At 47.0% G+C, this 21,743-nt stretch overlaps 1 protein-coding gene across 5 annotated transcripts in view; it reads left to right on the forward strand.

Moving 5' to 3' along the window:
- The window catches only part of PLXNA4 (plexin A4), a 373,377-nt gene that overhangs the window by 127,010 nt on the left and 224,624 nt on the right, over positions 1 to 21,743 (forward strand). Inside the window, exon 3 of one of the 5 annotated variants that reach the window (XM_032643651.1) lies at positions 10,161 to 10,207. The exons of 3 other annotated variants lie outside the window; for them this stretch is intronic. In XM_032643651.1, the coding sequence (XP_032499542.1) occupies positions 10,161 to 10,207 (47 nt within the window). Of the gene's footprint in view, positions 1 to 10,160; positions 10,208 to 13,377; positions 13,489 to 21,743 lie in introns of those variants that run through there. One more of the 5 variants, XM_032643656.1, reaches the window with a different exon arrangement.

Below are 21,743 nucleotides of genomic sequence, written 5' to 3' on the forward strand. Positions count from 1 at the left end.
TTCTAATTACCAGCTGCTCACGCTTCCCCTCCCTCCAGCCTCTGCTGGCTCAGGCCTGGCATCTCCCAAGAGCTTCACCGTTGGCATCCTGCTTGTCTTATGAAGGAGTCTGTCGGGTGGTATTAGGCATCATGGATCAGCCCCTCAGAACTGAGGGTGAGACCCCCCCCCCGATGGAATTGCACGTGACAGGAGTGATGAATTCACCACCACGCACAGGTCCGAATGAACAGTCACCCAGCGCTGATGGGAACCTTAAGGAATCAGGCATAGATTAAAGCCACGGAGCCTTTCAAATGCAGATGCCCCCTAATGAATCACATGTTGGAACTGGTCGACTTACTCTTTGGGTCCCCTCTTAATAAAGACCGGCATGAGCTTCTCCCTCCTCAAAGCAGGAATGCACAGGAGCCAGGCTGCCATCTTCGTTTGGCCCAGGTCAGCATCAAATGGCCCGTGGTTATTCTCTGATGTGCAGCGGCTCGCATGTGGCTGGACCAGCAGCTCTGCAATCAATCCCAGCTGCTGGGCTGGAGGGTGGCCCCAGCCACCTGAGCCTCAGGTTGGAATCATCTCTTATATCCCCATTAAACTCTGGGCCCCTACCACATGGGAGAGTTTAAGGGGAAAATGAGATTTTATTAAAGCCAGGGGACCTCCCTGACTGAGCCGAAAGCCTAATAAGAGCCGTAAGGGTTTCTTATCGCAGATGAAAAGTTTCCCATTTTCCCAGATTCCTCCCGTTTGTTGCTGCTGTGTGGCCTCTCCCCGACCCTGCATTTCCATGGGTGCCTCATTATTTAAAGCCATGGCTAAAATGCCAAACAGCAGTTAGTAACCAAACCATCCAACAAACCCTTTTTCTCCCCCTGGTGAAGGCCAGTGGTTTTGTGTGTACGTGGTTTATAGTCTGAACACAATGACTTCAAAAGGCTCCTGAGTTTCAGAGCGATAAGGTGATCAGGATTTCCAGGGGAAAATAAGACAAGCCAGAAAGGTGTGTGTGCCTCTGGATCTCTTGCTCCTGGAGGTGTCTGTGACCCAGACACAGCAGAACTGCCACCGCGGTCTCAGCGACTCACTCTGAGTGCATCCAGAACTCGGTGGCCTGGCTCCAATCATAGAATCCTGGTGTGTAAGGAATGGTTGCCTTTTCTTTCCCATCCTCTAGACTTCTCCTCCAGACCTTGGGGAGGACATTATAAGACTGAGCATGGCCAATGGCTGGGTCACTGGTCGCTGGGTCTGGGGATGAAGTTGGCAGTGAAGTTCAGGCAGGACTCACGGGTAGCCAGGGCTGGTCCACCTGCCCTACAGGCTTTTCATTGCTTCCACTGTCAGGGCACGTCATGCCCCAGCTGCTTTCAAAACTTGGAATTGCTGTTGCCCGTTTAAAATGGGGATGATGATACTTACCCACCCACATAGAGTGTGGAAGATTAAAAGGGATAATGGATGCTGAGCCAGTAGAAAAGTGCCCAGCAATAGTAAGTACTCAGTAAATGCTTAGTATTTTATAATGGCATTGCATCAAAGCATTTTATGAGTAGTGTGACACTTATGAAATGTCAGTTTCCTTAGTACTTTCCTCCTCTCCATGCCAAGCCCTCTACTGAGCCCACAGACATAGATTATTTTCTTTAAGCCTCCCAACTTCCCCTATTTATAGATAAGAAAGACAGGCCTTCAAGAACTTATACAAGATGTACCGTTGGTGAGTAGCAGAACCAGAATTTCATTTATCAGATATTTATCAAGAGCCTGCTGTGTGTCAGACACTCTTGTAGGATCTTGGATTTGAGCCTTTGTGGGTTTGATTCTAAAAGCCTCCATCTTTCCTACTCATCAGGCTGGTCTGTGAGCTCTGGGAGGTGATGAGTAACATCTCCCGACCTAGGAAGTATTTAAAGATAGAGAAGACACGTAGGTAGGCTTAGGAGCTTCTACGCCTGCTGAAGGCGGGGGTGGGGTGGCTGAGCTGATGTCATTAGGAGGAGGGATCTGCCATGGGCCTGTCTGACCCCTTTCAGAAGAGCAGCATCTACACGTGCTCACGGAAAAGGAGCCGCACAGGTGTCAAGAGACCCCTTCAGTGAGGAAGAAACTGCTTGAAGACACAAACACAGACTGTACCTGTGTGATCAGTGTGGTGATGCTGAATGCCATTTGTTATGGAGAAACACACAGCTCAGAATGGCAGAACCACTCAAGGTGATCATCTCTGACCCAGCTTAGCCATTCCGTTCTGCTTCTTTTGGACTGGAAAAGTTAAGCTCTTGGCTGGCAGGAACTGTGTGCTTGCTCAACACCTGGCCCTGCAGCCCCTAACGTGGTGCCACGTGTCATGGCCCATGGATGTAGGTTTTTTCCAAAGCGTTTGCCTGTGTCTGGTCACATTGGCTCATGGTGAGTTGATTGATAGGAGGTAAGAACCAGGCCGGGGCAAAAATAATATGAGTGTTAATCTAGCGGCAACGATCCACATTAATTAAACAGAGCGGTGACACAGATAATCAAAAGATGGTGTCTATTTTGGCTCCGGAATGCACAAGGAATTGCTGGAATTGCTCCAGGTTGAACTTTTCACCTTCCCGATCGTGTCTCCCCAGGGTTATTCCTCAGGCTGTTTACGTGGACTCAAGCACTCTTCAGTGGCTGAGTGTGTCCCAGACCTTTTGCGAGCAGGGGTCAGGGCGTGGGGGGGTGTTGGAGGGAGCAAATCAGGAGGCTGCAACCATGGGCTGTGATCAGGGCTCACTGTCCTCGGTGCCTGCTCTTGACTCCTCCATTTCAAGGACCTCTGTGGCAATCCCTCACCCCCCCACCCCACCCCGATCTGAGGATCCCTCCCGGGGGTCTGCTCCGCTCCCCTCACCGCCACTTTGGTTCCGGCCTTCAGAGCTCTCAGTGCTTTGGTTTTATGAAATCCTCAAGGAGGACTAACTCCCCATCCCAACACAAATAGGCTGTCCCATCTGAGAGGTGCTGAGGTCTTCAGAGAGAAATGTCACAAGAAGTGATTCAGGACCCCACAGGTTAGTAACCGGCAGCTGATGATGATGGCCCCCTTTTCCTTTGAGGGTCCCAGGCCATCCCTGAGGGGCTCCTGGGGCATGTTTCAGTACATTTGTTTTTCTCATCCATTCAGATGGCCCTTGTCTTAACTTCATCCTTTCCTTCTCTTGTCTTCCCTGAATCCCTTCCTTCCCTCATCTTTGTGCCTACTGTAGACATAACATAGCATGACCTGGTTCATCGTTCCCTGTCCCCCAGCCCCCCGTTCCCTCTCTACCCCAGCCTGCCTCTCTGCCCCGACCCCAGAGGCACATTCCTTTGCAGCCGAATCCTAAGCCCGAGGCGTGCCCTCCCCCACCCATGTTCTCCTCCCCTGGGATTTCCTCTCCACTCTCCTGATCTGCTCCCACCCCTCCCTCTGCCCACCGGTGTCCACACGTAGCCGACACTCATTAGGGGGCCCCTGCAAACCAGCCACCAGCTCTCACTCCCTGCCACGGGCATTGTGCATCCTCACTGGGGACCCTCAGGGCAAAAATGAGCTGTCAGCTCCCTGGACAGTTCCGTTCTTTTGGGAACGTGCTTCTCCCTAAATGCAGGGGATGGCCTAGCTCCGTCATAGCACCCAGGGGCCGGGGCGGGTAGGGAGGAAGGCTCTAAAAATGAGTCATCAGAACCCAAGGAAAGCATCTGCTCACGGCTCGACTGAGTGAATTTGCTTCCTGCAGGCATTTATTTATGTTCTCTTGTATTAGTGTTATGAGAGGAGTAGAAATGGGCAACACACACACACACACACACACACACACACACACACACTCTCACACACAGAGTCCAGGACAGTTGGCACTGCCAAAGAGAGGCAGAGCAACACAAGTTTTATTATCTAACTACAGACTTTTTTGTTTTCAAACAAATGGATGATTTTATAAAAGTTACTTAAGGCCAGGGAGCATCACTGAAGGCCGTGGGCTGGATGTCTTTCAGTATTTGAGAGGCTGCATCCAAGCTGAGAACCCATGGTGTCTCCGGCCTCCGGCCTCGGAGGTCACCTGGGTGACCCCCCCTCCTCCCAGCTGGCTGTCCCTGGAGTCTCACACCAGGGCACAGCCTGTGACAGAAAGATATGGGGTCTCTCTGAACCCACCCATCAAAAGAGCGCTTTGGGCAGAACATGTCTGGATTTTCCCCACGCTAGTTCCCAAACAGGGTTGAGGTTGGGAAGCAAGGACACCCAAGCTGACCCTTGTCGCTTCAGTATGAAAAGCTTGGGCTCGGGAGCCACGCCACAAACTAGCTTCCAGGCCACACTGCAGTCACCTCTTTGTACCTACTTCTCAGGAGAATCAACAGAGAGTCTATAAAAATCCCCTTCCTTTGATGAGCTCATTGTTCCAAGTGATGGTTTTGGGGCAGACATGAAGTGCCTGCTTTTTGGCTGAGGCTTCGGTGGAACGTTTTTCCCTGTTGACACCAATGGAGGTGCTCTGTCTTGGTGGTGAATGTTGCACCCACCAGGACTTCTGCCAGTAGCAGAGCCAGTGGACTCATTAGCCTGACCCCCTCGGAAGGCTCCTCGGGATGACGGCTGAGAAGTAGGAGCTATCCACCCGTTTCTCTGTCCTCGCCAGGCTCAGGGAGCTCTCTGCCCACCTCCGGGCTGGAAGCCACGTCCTGTCAGTTTCTCTGAGAAGGGGGAAAACCACGTATGATACCAGCAAAGGGTCTGGTGGCTGCGTCTTAGCTGGTTGCTGGTGCCTGGGTGGCTCTTGGGACCTGAGAATCAAAGGAAGGGGCTGAGGGCACTCAGCTTTGTGCTGTCTTTGCTGCTGATTTTGCCCGAGGGGAAGACAATTGAAAGCGGCTGTCTTGGTCCAGTGGCAGAGGCGCTGGGGATCTTGTCTCACGTTAAAGGGCTGGGGGAAGGCTCCAGGCTCCCCTGAGCCTCCAGGCTCATCAGGCCCTGGCAGATCTAAACAGGTCACCCAGATTAAGAGCCGGGTCCTCAACATGGATAATCGGAATGATCTGAATTAGGGCTGGTGAAGGGACTGCCCCTCAGGTGGTGCTGTGAGCTGCAGACATTCACAGGGTACGTGTGAGGTGAAAGCAGACACCGCTGCAGATAGGTGGTAGGGCCCAAGGTCAGTGCTTGAAGTCCAGTGTCACCATGTGGTTCGAGGCTGGCGACTTGCGAATTCCACTCTGGAGACCATGCCATTTGGGGTCCTGGGCCAAGATCTTTTAGGGCTGTGCCTGGCTCCTCAGCAGATGCCTGTGTGTCAGCTTCCCTCAGCCCGGGCCTTGTCTACAGCTGGGTACAGTGCCCAGAGTGGAATGAGGCGTCATTGAGCCAGGCAGGATGAGCCACACCTGTGCACAGGTGTCTGAGCCCTCACGGCCGGGCAGGAGCTGCTGAGGGCCCAGCCCTGGCCCCCTCCACATGCCAGCTGGAGCAGGGGCAGGGGTGACGGGAGAGAGCAAGACCCTGGCTCCTCTCTGGTCCCCAGGTCAGTGGGGCATCCCACCAGTTGGACTTGGGCTCACACAGATGCTCCTCTGGATGCCCGACAGGCCCATGGAGCTGCTGGCAGGAAGGAGAGCGACAGGGGAGCGAAGCCTGTGTGGCCCCAGCCTCTTCTCTCCCTCCTCCCCTCCCCTCTACTCTTTCCACCCTACAGTGTTCTCTCCTTGCTGCTCTTTTCTCTCAGATCTTAATAATTGAGCAATAGTTTTTGTACATTCAACTAAAAAAAAAAAAAGCCTAACTAGCATAGAATAGCCCAAAATGCTCCCATTTTACTCCCCTCCTTCCAAGGCGACCCCGCCCCACCTTTGATCGTGCTCTCAGGATTTACTTTGGCTCAATCAGCATCCCGCTCTACAGCCCATTTTCCAAGACATCTTCCGCTTGCCCATCCTCCTTAGTCTGTGTGCATGTTTTCTACGTTATCACAGGAAACTCCTTGCTGCACCCCTTTTGTGGTCTCTGGCTTCCATCAAGCCTGGAGCATTAAGAGAAAAGTAACCCGGTGGAAAGAGCAGGCTTTGGCCGGTGGACCCGGGTGGGGATTGCAGATCTACCGCTCACTGCTGGGGGGCCGCTTCCCAGCTACTCAGCCTTCCAGCTCTCAGCTTTCTTACCTACTGCAGACCTGTACTGCCCGTCTGTTGTGAGCACTCAAGTCTATTCAGCTGAAGAGCCTGGCTCCCAGTGGCCATTCAGCTCCTGCCAATGCCCTTTGCTGGTTCCATCCTCCCCTCTTTCTGCTGTTCCGTGGACATTTGTCCTCCATGGACAAGCTGCCTCCATATGTGTTCATCTGGCCCAGCCACATGGGTTCTTCATCTGGACCGAGTCATTTGTGATATTCCCTGAAGATGGGGGGTCATTACTGATCCCCACCCCTCCTTCCTCAGGTACTGAACAATGTCTTCTCATCTTCCCAGTGAGCGAGTGAGGGGTCAGACCCACCATTGCCTCCAGGGTCAGTCCCGGATTACATATTTCTTCCAATTTTTCTTGGTGCAAAGCTCCCTGTAACCAGTCATATTAGAGACAAGTTTACACCTTTTAGCTAATCTCACTGCTTCTCGACAGGAGTTACCAAGCTCCCTGAGAGATGGGGAGGTACCCAGGGGACTGGGAGGTGACAGTGTCCCATGTCCTGTGGTTAGTGATGTGAAAGGAGGGGGCAGGGCCACCCAGCTTTCTTCCTTGTGGCGTGCTCTGCTAGCTCAGTTTTTAGTTCTCAGAGGAACTGAGCTTCCACAATGTCCTTAGGGATACAGGTTTCTATCTGGAGGACTGGGCAGAGTAATTATTTCCTTGCTGATGCCTGTTCTCTCTTTGAATCTCCTTCTCCTCTGTGGCCTGAGTATCAGGAGTCCTGGGTTTGGGGCCACCTTTACTTTCTGCCTCATGTAAGTAGCCTTCCCTTCCCTTCCCTTCCCTTCCCTTCCCTTCCCTTCCCTTCCCTTCCCTTCCCTCCCCTTCCCTCCCCTCCCCTCCCCTCCCCTCCCCTCCCCTCCCCTCCCCTCCCCTCCCCTCCCCTTTCCTTCCCTTCCCCTCTTCCTCTTCCTTTCCTTTCTTTTCCTTTCCTTATATTCCTATCCATCAGCCACAGTCCCAGAATCATGGCTCCATTAAAGTATAAACATTCTAGAAAGAATTTGTGCAACCCCTTGTTTCAGAGATGAAGAAACTGAGCCTCAAAGGGGGGTGGCTTCCTCTAGACAGAGGTGTGCCCAGAATCCATCAGCCCCCTAAGGGCCCCCTGGAAAGATAAGGGGCAGGACATGGAAACACTTGGAAGGAGGCCTTCCTTCCCCTATGCACCCAGGGGCCATCGTAAGTTAGCATTTTTATTAACTCACTACTGAGTGCTCTCAGCTTATCGATGGAACAATTAAACAAGCCAGGTGCAAACCTGGATGAGATGAAGCTTCTGGTTTGATTCCTAGACCTTCCAGTTTGGTGAGAAGCCATTGCCATCCTGCAAATGCCCCAATCCAGCTCTTGGGAGCGCTGTGGGGCGGACATCCACCCAGGTGGACATCTGTCAAAGGGGCTTTGGGCATATACTCCAAGGATGCCTCCACTGGTAGAGATGTAACCCTGATAGCTTACATTGTGCTCCTAGGTGCCAGGCACCCTGTACCCTCGATGAGATAAGGTAGGCATTCTTGTTTATCTCCAGTTTACAGATGAAGAATGTGAGGATTAAGCCATGTAGTAACTGGAGTAGTTTCCCTAAATTCACAGACTAGTAAATGTGTGCCTGGGGGGGCAGCCTGAGTTTGTCGCGTCCCAGAGCCTACCTGCTCACCAACAGCGTTAGACTGTTGATGGTGTGGAAAAGGAACCATCATTCTCCACATCCCCAGAGCAAGGCCACAGAATGAGAATTTTGGTAGTAAGAAAAATTCCTGCTGGTTTGGAATGGTTTCGCTAGTGTCCACTCTAGGCAGGAGTATGGGCTGAATGACCCTCCACAGGCCCTTTTTTTTTTTTGCGGTACGCGGGCCTCTCGCTGTTGTGGCCTCTCCCGTTGCGGAGCACAGGCTCCGGACGCACAGGCCCAGCGGCCATGGCTCACGGGCCCGTCCACTCCGCGGCACGTGGGATCTTCCCGGACCGGGACACGAACCCACGTCCCCTGCATTGGCAGGCGGACTCTCAACCACTGCGCCACCAGGGAAGTCCCGCAGGCCCTCTTAAGTCCAGTGACTTGGAGACAGCTTTATGGAGAAAGAGCCCCCTGGGCTAGTTGCCACTCCCAGATGCCAGTGGTGCCCTGGCATGGGAGGCGTCCAGGCAGCTCAGCCACTTAATGGCTGTGAGCTGGCATTAGACCACTGCCCCATCATCGGGAGGACAAGCCCTCTAAAGCTTCGTATTCTGGCAGGCTAGCCCTGGCCTTGCCAGCTGCCAGGCCTTTGTGGAACAAAGAAGGGCAGTGCAGTCTTTCTTTTCAGCCTGTTATTTAAAAGCTGAGTCTCTATCAGAATATCCTGTTATTTGAAACACATGACAAAGCCTGAGCATAAATATGTCACAACCAAAATGCTAATGGCTTCCTCCCTCCATGGCCATCCATCCATCTCCATCGTTCCCTCCCCCTCCCCCTTCCCATGGAGGGATCTGCATTCCAGGAGGCAGCATCTGAGCCATCGCCCTGCCAAGGGAAACATTGCTGCCCCTGAGTGGATGTTCCTTCCCACTAGAGAGCTGGTTCTGGCCCAGGGACCATGTGCTCCTTGCACATCAGCAGGTGGCAGAGCAGACAGGCTCAAGCTGTTGCTCCTCTGGCCTGGTGCCCTGCTGGAGCAAGATGGCGGCCACTGCAGCCTGGGAAGCAGCAAAGGCGGGATGGGAATTCATCACCTGCTCTTGGCCAGGCCCAGGCTGACTTCAATTTGAGTTGCATCAACCTTGATCTCTTTGTGATCCTTTAACTTCTCCAGGAAGTATTCCAAACAGGCATTACTAATCGAAATTTTAAAAGAGATGGTAACAGTACAGTGGTCCCTCAGAAAATTAAAGAGAGTTGTCGTGATTCATCAGTTCCTCTTCTGGGGTATATACCCAAAAGAATTTAAAGCAGGGACTTGAACAGGTATCTGCCCACTAAGGTTTATAGCAGCATTATTCACACTAGCCAAAAGTTGAAAACAGCCCAAGTGTCCATTGACAGCTGAATGGATACACAAAATGTGGTCTGTACATACGATGGAGTAGTCTTCAGCCTTAAAGAAGAAGATGACTCTTATACACGCTACAACATGGATGACACGGATGAACCTTGGAGACACGCTAAGTGGAATATTTACAAAAGAGTAAATACCGTGTGGTTCCACTTTTATAAGGTCCTAGAATAGTCAAAGTCATAGGCACAGAAAGTGCAGTGGTGGTTGCCAGGGGCCGGAGGAGGGGAGAACGGGGAGTTATTGTTTAATGGATGTAGAATTTCAGTTTGGGAAGATGAAAAAGTTCTGGAGATGAATAGTGGTGATGGTTGCACAGCACTGTGAATGTACTTAATGTCACTGAACTGTACCCTTAAAGTTTTGTTAAAATGGTCAATTTTACGTTATATATATATTTTACCACAATGTTAGAAAAGGAATAACATGTATAAACGTGTTTCACAAATTGCAGAGTCCATTTAGGTATATCAGTTTTCCTGTCATTAGTGTTAGTCCTAATGATAGAGCACCTGTGACTCAGAGAGCTTTGGTCTTTTCTAAGGTCATAGATCATGGTGTTTTGACTTCATATCCAGTGCTCTTTTCAGTTACCAGGGATGGCATATACATGACATATGGTACTAGCGCTTTCTTCTACCCCTATAGCAGACATCAGTCAATTGAGCACTACGCTTTTTCTGATGAAATTCAAACATATCCTCAGAATCATTCTTATATATATATATATATTTTTTTTTTTTTTTTGGTGGGGGGCTGTGTTGGGTCTTCATTGCTGCACGTGTGCTTTCTCTAGTTGCAGCAAGCGGGGGCTACTCTTTCTTGCGGTGCGCGGGCTTCTCATTGCGGTGGCTTCTCTTGTTGTGGAGCGTGGGCTCAGTAGTTGTGGCTCGTGGGCTCTAGAGCACAGGCTCAGTAGTTGTGGCACACGGACCTAGTTGCTCCGCGGCATATGGGATCTTCCCGGACCAGGGCTCGAACCTGTGTCCCCCGCATTGGCAGGTGGATTCTTAACCAGTACGTCTCCAGGGAAACCCTCTCAGAATCATTCTTAACGCAGGTAGTCACTGTCAATCAGCCAGAATTACATACCAGGTGCAGGTTACTTCCCATCTCTGCACTTCTAGCATTGGCATCAGTTTTTTAGTTTAGGTGCCCCTGATTTATCACTATTTCCTCGTGAAATTTCAGAGATTCATGAGACTGGTGTAGAAAGGGCATGACCCTCTTTGGGGAGCAGTGAGCCTAGTTACACAGATTTCCGGCCTAGAAATGAGTCAAGTGCTTGCAGACTTGTCTTATTTGAATATTGCTGCCCTCTGCCACCTCTCTGAGGTTGGTGTAGCAGCCCTGTCTCATGGAGGGAACCCCTTACTGCAGGTGGATCTGCAGAAAATCCACTCACAATGGAAATATGAATTGAAGGCCTCTCATCACTTCCCTCCCATCTTGGTCTACTTGACCAAGCTATCAAGTCCTCTAAATTGTCTCAGGCCTTATGAGGGTAGAGGATCTGTGACTGGGAGTGGGTCCCTGGTGACCTAGTGGCCTTTTGAACTCCCTCTAGTTACATACTCCTCGTTTTTATTTGTGGGTGTCCTGGGCTCAATAGCTGGTCATACCTCACTTCAAATCTAATTGAGTTATTGATGCAAGTAAAGAAAAGAAAGGAAACAAGTTTGGTGTCAATTTCTATTCTTTTTCTTTTTCAAATGTTCTTCTTTACTTTGAAAGATCAAAGGAGGGTCAAAGAGAACTTTTTTTTACCACCTCCCCCATCATAATATAATACAGGAGGGAAAATTCCAGCAAATGCAATTGTTCTCAGACATCTTTTTATTTTTCCTTTCAGTGGCTTTGATTTAGGTCCCATGGCTTTAATCAAAGTGTTTAAGGGGCACAGAAATGATTCCGTTAAACAAATTCCTTGCCTCACTCGGGCTTCCTACTCTAACCCTTCCTCCTTCCACATTTCTTGTTATTGTTTTTTATTAATGTGGGTTGGAAAAAATATTCTCCCAACGAAGGATTAGGTGAGACCTGGAGAGAAATGTTATTTTCCGAGCTAATAACAGGATGCTGGCTCAGCCACTCTGCAGCTGACACACCATCCTGCAAACCCGATTGTCCCTTCTCTCCTTCTCTCTTTGCTGAATTCATCCATCACTCTGGGCAAAATAAATAAAAGGCCCGATAAACAAATCAATCAATCCATCTTCTTCTCTGAGCTCATGAGGCACCTACAGTGGCCACACAGTGGGTTTCTGTTCTCACAGCGGTGAGTCTGACACCAGGCATCTCAGGGCCATGGGACCCTTTGGAGATGTTGGCTTCTGTCACTGGATGGCACAGTGAACGGCCCCCATGGTTGCCATCTCTGCCTTGTGCCCTCTTGGGACACCTCTCTCTCCCAGCTCCTCCCAGTTTTCCCTGGAAGGTGCTCTGTGAGTTCACATCTAGCATGCAGCAGCAGCCTGCCCCTTGGGCTCATTACGGCTGACTCCCTGGGGAGAGGGGATGGCATTGAGGACCATCCGTATCAAGGCCAGCACCTTGGAACAGGCTGGCAGGCAGCTTGCAGTAATACAATACATTTTACTGTCTCTGTGCGCCATTTAGCATTCTGCAGAAATTTACTGAGCATCTCTGCAGGGTTAAGAACAGGGCCAGCCACCAGGGATAAAAGGTGCATACGGCAGTTGTGGCCCATGTCTTCAAGTCGTATGCATTCAGTAGACTGATATAGAGGGGCAGGGGCTAGACAAGGTTGGGGGTCCAGGACTGTGCATATTCAATCAGCCAACGAGGAGGGCAACACCCACCAGCTACTTCTTCAAGCAGACCTCTGTGCCATAGTCTAAGCTCCAGTGTGGACAGAGGCACTGGCCTCTCTGCAACAGTCCTGGGTTTGGGCTTCCTCTTCCAGATCTGTGTGTGTGTGTGCGCGCGCGTGTGCACGTGTGCGCGCGTGCGTTTATGTGTCTCTGTGTGTGTGTGTTTGGTTGAGGGACGCCTCATTTAGCTCTGAGGGCTAAGCCTGTAAAAAATATCCAATACGCCTGCTAAAGAAAGGAAATCTCAGAGCCTGTATTTCTTGTAGTCAGTCCCCTAGTCTGCAGAGTTGCTGAGTATCTTTGATCTGTATTTTAAGGGCAAGCCCCTCCTTTGCTCTGATCTTCATAGTCGTCTATCTTGGTGTAGTGGGGAAGGGTTGGTGCCTGGGACCTGGGGTGGCGGCGGGGGGCGGGGGGAATAAATAATTGACAAAGCACACTCTCCCGAGCTGTTCTGGAGTTCATTAGGGAGGCCTGAGGGGCAGTGGGAGCTCTCAAGGCTATTTGGAGGTGAGGGGCAGACCGTGCGGTTCTGAGCAGCTGAACTGGCAGAAAGGTGAGCTTAGGAGGAGAATGTGCCCATGCTTCTGGGGTGTGTAGCCATGGTCCTGAAAGCTGGGTAATTCGGTAAAATGAGAAGAGGGATGCTGTGTCTTTAACAGCAGGTCCCTAAAGGGAATATATTTGTTAAACATTATAATTACCCTTCAGCAACTGAATTCCATGGCAAAGGAGAACTCAATAGCAATTGAGAACTATATAGCAATTGAAGCCACACCGAAGCCCATTACTGTTTCTCAAATGATGCTTTCATTTAGATGAGGCAGATAATTATACATTTTGATTAGGTCACTGCGCTCAAGGGGATACGGCAGTTTTCAGGATTGCCCCCCTCCCTGTAAATAATGTCCTGGAATGGCAGCCGTCTCCCAGCTGTCTTTCCTCCTTTCTTTCTAGATCTAGATAACGAGATAAAGATACAGATGCACAGACACAGACACAGACATATACATATGCAGGTACAGTTCCATTTTTCTGTCTCTGCCTTAACACTTAGGGACACTGAGATGTGTGAGTCTGTGGCCAGGGTGGAAGAGATCAGAACTAATATAATAATACCGTAGGTGTTATACTTCGTTTTACAAAATGTATTTACATGCATTGTTTCTTTTGATCACTGCAAGGTTTCTTTAGAAACCTTGATTTTTTTTTTTTTCTTCTGAATTAGGAAGGGGCTGGACTAAAACCAAACAAAATAAAACAAATCTCTCAGGTGCCCTCCAGCTCTGGTCTTGAGCCTATTCATATTGTCCTTTCACAGATGAGAGGACGGAGTCTGGGGAGGTCAAATGACCGTCCCAGGGCCACCTGGCTCTTTAAGATGTCGACCTGAGTACAGAGCCCCAAGTCTTCTGAATCTGGTGTTTTTTCCTCTACACGATGCTCTACCCTCCAGTGGATTCTAATTGCATTCATGATAAAACTAAATGCAGCGTATGTGGCCTGCGGGGTCTCGGCTGCTCCCAGGCCTGCCTTGCTGGTCCTGCGCCTCTTCCCCCTTGAGTTGCCCCGTACCTGCTCTGTCCTGGAAGAACCGCGCCCCTGCCCGGGAGCAACACCGATGAGAACAAGACTTCAGTACCCCTTTCACGTTTTCTTCACAGAAGTTGCCACAATTGTAACAACTCAATTGCAAAAGTTAAAAAAAAAAAAGAGAGAGAGAAAAAAAGTGTGTTTCACCCCTTTATCTCTAGCACCTGCCAGAGTTGCTGTCATATAGCAAGCATCGAATTAATATTTGTTGAATGAACTTGTGCGTTAAGGAATTAACTGTGAATAAATAATGGCTGGGAACCTCTGAAATCACTGTCTCTGAAGATCCTGTAGAGCTAATTACTTCCAGAAAATTTAATAAAACGCAATCATTTCCTCACTCCGTTTTTCTTCTCCACCAGCACTCTTCCTCCAAATTCTTTGGCCAATTTCTGCTATATTTAGAGACCCTGCCACTATCTAGTTAGACCAACAGTACATATTCTTCGAGTTTTCTTCTTCCTGAAGCATGTGGGTGCATTGCTTCAGGATCAGTTTTTCGTATAAAGGACATTCCTTTGAGACAGTGGGCTTGAAACCCCCCTGGTTTTCAGATGAGAAACCTGAGTCGTAGACGCCCTCTACAGATGACAAACATCTGGGTTAAAAGGTTTCATATATTTCAAAATATCTGGATAATTAAATAAACTTCTCAGGTCCCTTCCAGATGGTTGATGCCACATAGATGGAGCCACAGAAAGACTTTGTTTCAGAATCTGAAAAATAAGCTAGGGGTGGTAGTGGAATTTGAATCTTGTTCACAAGTCTTCATGTCCATTGAGGTGCATTGCCTAGGAAAATAAATATATATATAGTTGTCCTTCCCTCTGAGTGGACTGCTCTGTGTCCAGCCACCTGCTTTCTGGCAGGGGTCTCCCTGTAATTCCTCTCTCTACCTTTGGCCTAACAAAATCCTTCACTCTAACTTGGGCTCAGCCCAGCACTGTTACTTATTTATTAGCATTGCCTGCGGAGTTCTAAGACCACCGGGCCTACGCACAAATCTATAAAAACACACAATGCAATTTCCAAACACTGCAGTAAACTCCCCCTGAAGAGTCCACCGTCGCTGGAGATCTTAGACTAAAAAGGTTTGTGTTGGAGGTGAAGAGAAGGCCGGCTTTCTACGAATTGAATGAAGAGGGAGATGTGAAGCCCTTGATTCTTTCTTGGGAAAAGTTCTCAGCCCCCCACCTGCCTGAGATGAAATGTCAGAGGCTCTGGCTGATCGTGGCAAACTGGGTAGAGAGACAACAAATGAATTTTGGTGTCTTGGTATCTTAAGATTCCCCAAAGTGGACATGGATTCAGAGCCTACCTATTGCACAACTCCTGAGGGCATCATTTACAAAGAACGTATGATTTGTGTCGCTAAGAGCTATGGTAGCCTTGGGGGGACTCCCATTTGGCTGGAATCCTGGATATGAGCAGCTTTTCTTGAGTCACACACTCCCGACCACCAGAGGAAGGTGAAGGAAGTCCCTTGCAGAGGAGGATCACAAAGGTGAGAGGATGTGGAGAAGAGAAGGACAGGGAAACACAGGGCACAGAGCTTTGCACTCAGCACACCGTGGTGGGCCACACTTTGGCTGAGCAGATCTGACTTACCAGCCACCTCCTCTGTTTACCCCTGTGGGCTCTGCAAAGATCATCATTTCCTGTGGATGCATTTAAAAATGTTGGGGAGTTCTGCTGGGTTTAGATGGAGGTGTCTCTGGACGCAAGTAAAATTTCAAGGCTCTTATGTCTGGAAGAGACTTCTGGCTGAGAAACATCCCTTCCCTGCTACCAGTCTGTCCATTTGGATGCTGACGCCTGTGTAAGCAGGGATGTTGCTATAATGTTGAAGCCCTTGGAAACAGGTGGATTCACAACCTCTCCTTGAGAATCCTCCTTCCCTATGTCCCCGTCTTCTTTGTTCTTGAATGTGAATCCCTCCAGGAGCATTTTTCACTCTCTAACACATGTTTGAAGGAAGAAGAAAGTTGGTTACTATCATTCCTATGAGAGCTCCACACATAGAGGAACAGTCCTAATCTGATCCGGCCTCCAATTTTTTGTTTGGGTTAAAGCTTTGATACGTTCTCTGTTTGACCTTTAAAAATCCCCTTTGCTTGCCTCTGGACTTCTCAGGACTTGCTGAGGATATGGAACCCAATATTTCCTGAGGCTGAATAATTTTCCAGCCATGTCCTTGTTCCTGGATGATTGGTTCTATGATACCGCCACCTGGGTCTCACTTCCATTATGGTGGCCAACAGCAGTGGACTTAGATCTGTCCTAGCCAAACAGCCAAAACAGATACGGGTGATAAAGAAAAGAAAAGGGCTGCTCCCTTGCGAGAGTCTGCCATTCTGTGTTGTTCTTGGTTCAGAGTAAAAGTGAGAATATAGGACTATTTAAAACATGAACCCCTCTACTTTTGTTTTCTAAAAACAGCATTGACCAAACACAGGAAGTTCATCTTTAATATCACTGTTTATAAGCTGTCAGCAATGTTTGCTGTGGTTATAATTGGTATCATTAAGCCTAGGTGACATTATTAATGCTGCTGATTAAATTGCTATAAACCTAACTTCACCATTTATACAAACAGCTGCATCTGAGCTGACAGTGTTCACACTGGAGCACGGGGACAAGAATACAGGCCCGCTGGCAGGCGCAGTCGGGAAGAAAAAGGAACCCCCATTTGTTACCTACCTGTCAGAGCTTCTAAGAAGATCCAGTTCCAGACATCTTCACTCACTATTAGTAAAGTGTTTTCACTTTCTAAAACAGTTCTTTTGAGAACGGGACATCCTGATTCTGTGAGAGCACTTTATAAAGGGATGTCAATATATCCCCCTTCTTGCCCTCCTGTCCCCGAGTCTCTCCTTCCTCCTCCCTTCAAACCTCCCATCAGTTATCTGCTGCTGTATTGTGGTCATTTCTCAGTCTTTACCTGTCTGCGATTCTACCACTTAACAAGATGAATACCTGCCCCCCCTTTTTTAAATTTAATTCTTTATCGTGGTAAAAAAAACACGAGATGAGATCTACCCTATTAAGAAATTCTTGTGTATAGTACATTGTTAACTACAAGCACAATGTTACCAGCAGGTCTCTAGAACTTTCTCGTCTTGCACAATTGCAGTTCTATACCCACTGAACAGCAACTCCCCATTTTCCCCTCCCCCCTGCTTCTGGCAACCACCATTCTACTTTCTGCTTTTATGAGTTTGACTATGTCGTATAAGCAGACTCATGCAGCATTTGTCCTGTGACTGATTTATTTCACTGAGCAGAATGTCCTCAGGGTTCCCCCATGTTGTAGCATATGATAGGTTTTCCTGCCTTTTTAAAGCTGAATAATATTTCATTCTATGTATATACCACATTTTCTTTGTCCATTCATACACTGATGGACATTTAGATTGTTTCTACCTAAATTGTGAATAATGCTGCAATGAACATGGGAGTGAAAATATCTCTTCAAGATATTGTTTTTAATTCATTTGGATAAATCCCCAGAAGATGGATTGCAGGCTCATAGGGTAGCTCTATTTTTAATTTTTGACCTCCGTACTGTTTTCAGCAGTGGCTGCACCAGTTTACAGTCCAACCAACATAGCACAAGGGCTCTTCTCCACATCATCACCAACACTTGTTATTTTCTCTTTTTGTTTTTGTTTTGTTTCTTTTTTGGCTGCACCACGCAGCTTGTGGGATCTCAGTTACCCTGACCTGAGATTAAACCCGAACCACAGCAGTGATATCCCAGTATCCTAACCACGAGGCCACCAGGGAACTCCCTATTTTCTGTTTTTTTGTTTTGTTCTGTTTTGTTTTATAATGGCCACCCTATCAGGTATGAGGTGACTTTCTCATTGTGATTTTGATTTGCATTTCCCTGATGATTAGTGATGTTGAGCATCTTTTCATATGCTGGTTGACCATTTGTATGTCTGTTTTGAGAAATGTATGTTCAAGTCCTTTGCCCATTTTTAAATTGGGTTATTTGGGGGGTTTTTTGGTTACTGAGTTCCTTATGTATTTTGGATTAGTTCCTTATATATTAACCCCTTATCAGATATGTGGTTTGCAAATATTTTCGTCCTACTTTAGATTGCCTTTTCACTTTATTGTTTCCTTCACTGCACAGAAGCTTTTAGTTTGATGTAGTCCTACTTGTCTATTTTTGCTTTTGTTTCCTGTGCTTTGGTGTCATATCAGGAAGTCATTGCCAAGACCAATGATATGAAGTTTTTCCCTTATGTTTTCTTCGAGTGTTTTATAATTTCAGGTTAACATTTAAGTCTTTAATCCATTTTCAGTTGATTATTTTTAAATTTTTTATTTATTTATATTTATTTTTGGCTGCCTTGGGTCTTTGTTGCTGCGCGCGGGCTTTCTCTAGTTGTAGCGAGCGCGGGCTGCTCTTCGTTGCGGTGTGCGGGCTTCTCATTGCAGTGGCTTCTCTTGTTGCAGAGCACGGGCTCTAGGCACGCGGGCTTCAGTAGTTGTGGTGCGTGGGCTCTAGAGCGCAGGCTCCGTAGTTGTGGTGCACGGGCTTATTTGCTCCATGGCATGTGGGATCTTCCCGGACCAGGGATCGAACCCGTGTCCCCTGCGTTGGCAGACGGATTCCCAACCACTGAGCCACTAAGGAAGTCCCTTCAGTTGATTTTTGTGTATGGTGTAAGATAAGGATCCAATTTCATTCTTTTGCTTGTGGAGATCCAGCGTTCCCAACACTGTTAGATGAAGAAACTGTCCTTTTCCCACTGAATTGTCTTGCCACCATTGTCAAAGATTATTTAATCATCTACATATATGCAAGAGTTTATTTCTGAGCTCTGTATTTTGTTCCATTGGTCTGTATGTCTGTCTATATGCTAGTAACATGTTGTTTTGATTACTGTTGTTTTGTAATAGAAAAAAAAGTCAGGAAGTGTAATGCCTCCAGCTTTGTTCTTTTTTCTTAAGATTGGCTATTTGGGGTTCCTTGTGTTTGCATGTGAATTTTAGGATTGATTTTTCTATTTCTTCAAAAAATGCCATTTGGATTTTGATAGGGATTGCATTGAATTTGTAGATCACTTTGGGTAGTATGGACATTTAGCAATATTAAATTTTCCAGTCCATGAACATGGATGTCTTGCTATCTATTTGGGTCTACTGTAATTTCTTTCAACATTGTTTTATGGTTTTCAATATGCAAGTCTTTCACCTCCTTGGTTACATTTATTCTAAAGTATTTTATTCTTTTTGATGCTATTGTAAATGGGATTGTTTTCTTAAATTCCTTTTCAGATTGTTTGTTATTAGTGTGTAGAAATACAAGTGATTTTTGTATATTGATTTGTATCCTACAACTTTGCTGAATTTGCTTATTAATTTTAACCTTTTTTTGGGCATCTTCAGGGTTTTCTGCATATAAGATAATGTCATCTTGGCTAACATTCTTTCTAATTTGGATGCCTTTTATTTCTTTTTCTTGCCTAATTGCTCTAGCTAGGGCTTCTAGCACTATGTTGAGTAGAAGTGGCAAGAGTGGGCATCCTTGCCTCATTCCTGATCTTATCAGAAAAGCTTTCAGTTTTTCACTGTTGAATATGTTAGCTGAGGGCTTTTCATATATTGGCCCCTATTCTATTGAAGCAATTTCCTTCTATTTCTTGTTTGTTGAATGCTTTTATTGTGATAAGATGTTGAATTTTGTCAAATACTTTTTTTGCATCTATTGAGATGACATGAGATTTTTATCCTTCATTATATTAATGTGATGTGTCACATTGATTGACTTTTGTATGTTGAACCATCCTTGCATCCCAGGGATTAAATTCCACTTGGTCATGTTGTATGGTCTTTTTAATGTGATGTTGAATTGGTTTGCTAGTATTTTGTTGAGGATTTTTGCATCTATATTTGTCCAGGAATGTTGAGCTATAGTTTTCCTGTAATGTCTTTGTCTGGCTTTGGTATCAGTTTAATACTGGCCTCATGAGTTTGGAAGTGTTCCCTCCTCTTCAGTTATTTGGGAGAGTTTGAGAAGGAGTGACATTAATTCTTCTTTACATGTTTGGTAGAAATCTCCAGTGAAACTATCTGTTCCTGGACTTTTCTTTGTTGGAAGGTTTTTGATTTTTTTATTCAATCTCCTCACTAGTTATAGGTCTGTTCAGATTTTCTGTTTCTTCATGAATTAGTCATGGTAGGTTGTCTGTTTCTAGGAATTTATCCATTTCTTCTAGATTATCCAATTTGTTGGCATGTACTTGTTCAAAGTAGTCACTTATAATCCTTATTTCTATAGCATCAGTTGTAATGTCTCCCCTTTCATTTCTGATTTTATTTATTTGAGTCTTCTCTCTTTTTTTCTTAGTCTAGCTAAGGGTTTGTCAATTTTGTTGACCTTTTCAAAAAAACAGCTCTTAGTTTCATTTTTTCCTGTTGTTGTTCTATTCTCTATTTTGTTTTTTTTTTGCTTTAGTCTTTGTCATTTCCTTTCTTTTTCTGACTTTGGGCTTGGTTTATTCTTTTTCTAGTTCCTTGAGATGTAAAGTTAGCTGCGTTTCCGAGATCTTACCCCATCCTTCTCAAACACTCTTTTCTCTTGGCCGTAGAGGATCTCTTTTTCTATCTCTCTGTCTATCTCTCTTGCCTCTCCCCTCCCCCTCCCCCACCCCTCCTCTCTCTTTTTCTGTGTTTTCCTTTCTCTCCCTCTCCCTCCCCTCCTTTCTCCCTGTCTACCTGCTGTCACTCCTTCTCATACCCCTTTGTTAGAATGTCTTGGCCCATTATCCTTGCACCTCTTCTTTTCTCTAACTCACTATCTAGGGGAGTCTCATTTAGTTCCTTGTCTTCAAACACTATCTAGACATTGGTGATTTATAAAATCACATCTCCAGTCCCATATCTTTCTCCTGAGTTCCACACTCATGTAAATACCCACATGCCTGCTCAATATCTATACTTGGAAGTCTAATAAAGATTTCAGACTTAACATGCCCAACATTAAACTCTTGATTTCTCTGTAAAATCCTGCCCCACTCCCAGTCTTTTCCAGTAAGTTAATGGCAATTCCACTCTTGTTGCTTAGGCCATACTTTGGAGGTATCCTTGACTCCTCTCTTTCTCTCCCACTGTGTGTTCAATTGGCTATAAAACCTGCTGGATCTGTCTTCCAAATACATGCAGGCTCTGACCATGTCTCACATCTCTACCACTGTCACTTTAACCCAACTCACAGTATTCCCTTTCCTGGACTGTTGCAATAGCTTCCTTAATGGTTTCCTTGCTTCTTCTCATCCCCCCATCCCAAAGTCTATTCTCAGTGTGGCAACCAGAGGAGACCTTTTAAAACATCAGTGGGTTTGTGTCACTCCTGTACTCAAAATCTTCCAGTGGTTTCCCTTCTCACTCAGAGTAAAATCCACTGTTCTTACAGTGGATTGTCCTTGAGGTCCTTCACCAGCTGGCCTCCTGCTCTCTCTCCACACTCACTCCCTTGCTCAGTAGTCTCCAGACACGTTTGGCCTCTTGGCTATTTCTTCAGCACGCCCCAAAGACTCCCGCCACAGAGTCTCTGCATCTTCAATTCCTTCCTCCTGGAATTCCTTTCTCCCATGTGTCCATATAACTAACTCCCTTCCTTCTTTCAAGCCCCACTGTCGCTTTACCCTGCTGTGTAAAGCAGCCATACCCCCATCTCTGGCACTCTCTACCGCCTTTCCCAAGCTTATTCCCAGGCTTATTCTTTTTCACAGCACTTAGAAACATCTGACATAGGAGGTATTTATATGTTTATGACTGCTTGTCTCCCCTGCCATCAGGATACAAGCCACATGAGAACAGAGATTTTCTCTTTTTCATCACCGTATCTCTTATACCTAGAACAGTGCCAGGCACATGGTTAGTACTAGATAAATGTTAATTGAATGAATGAATGAAGGAGTCTGCTGAGCACCTGATGGTCTCATTTGTCTGGATGTTATGTGGAAACAGAGATTGCTATTGGGTGCGTTTCTTGCTCATAGCCAGTGGGACTTGCCCTTCAGCTAATGAAATCTGACGTCAGCTGTCTTGGAGATTTATCAGTTAGGATGTTTCAGT

This window comes from Phocoena sinus, chromosome 9 (assembly GCF_008692025.1).
Source record: "Phocoena sinus isolate mPhoSin1 chromosome 9, mPhoSin1.pri, whole genome shotgun sequence".
Taxonomy (NCBI): domain Eukaryota; kingdom Metazoa; phylum Chordata; class Mammalia; order Artiodactyla; family Phocoenidae; genus Phocoena; species Phocoena sinus.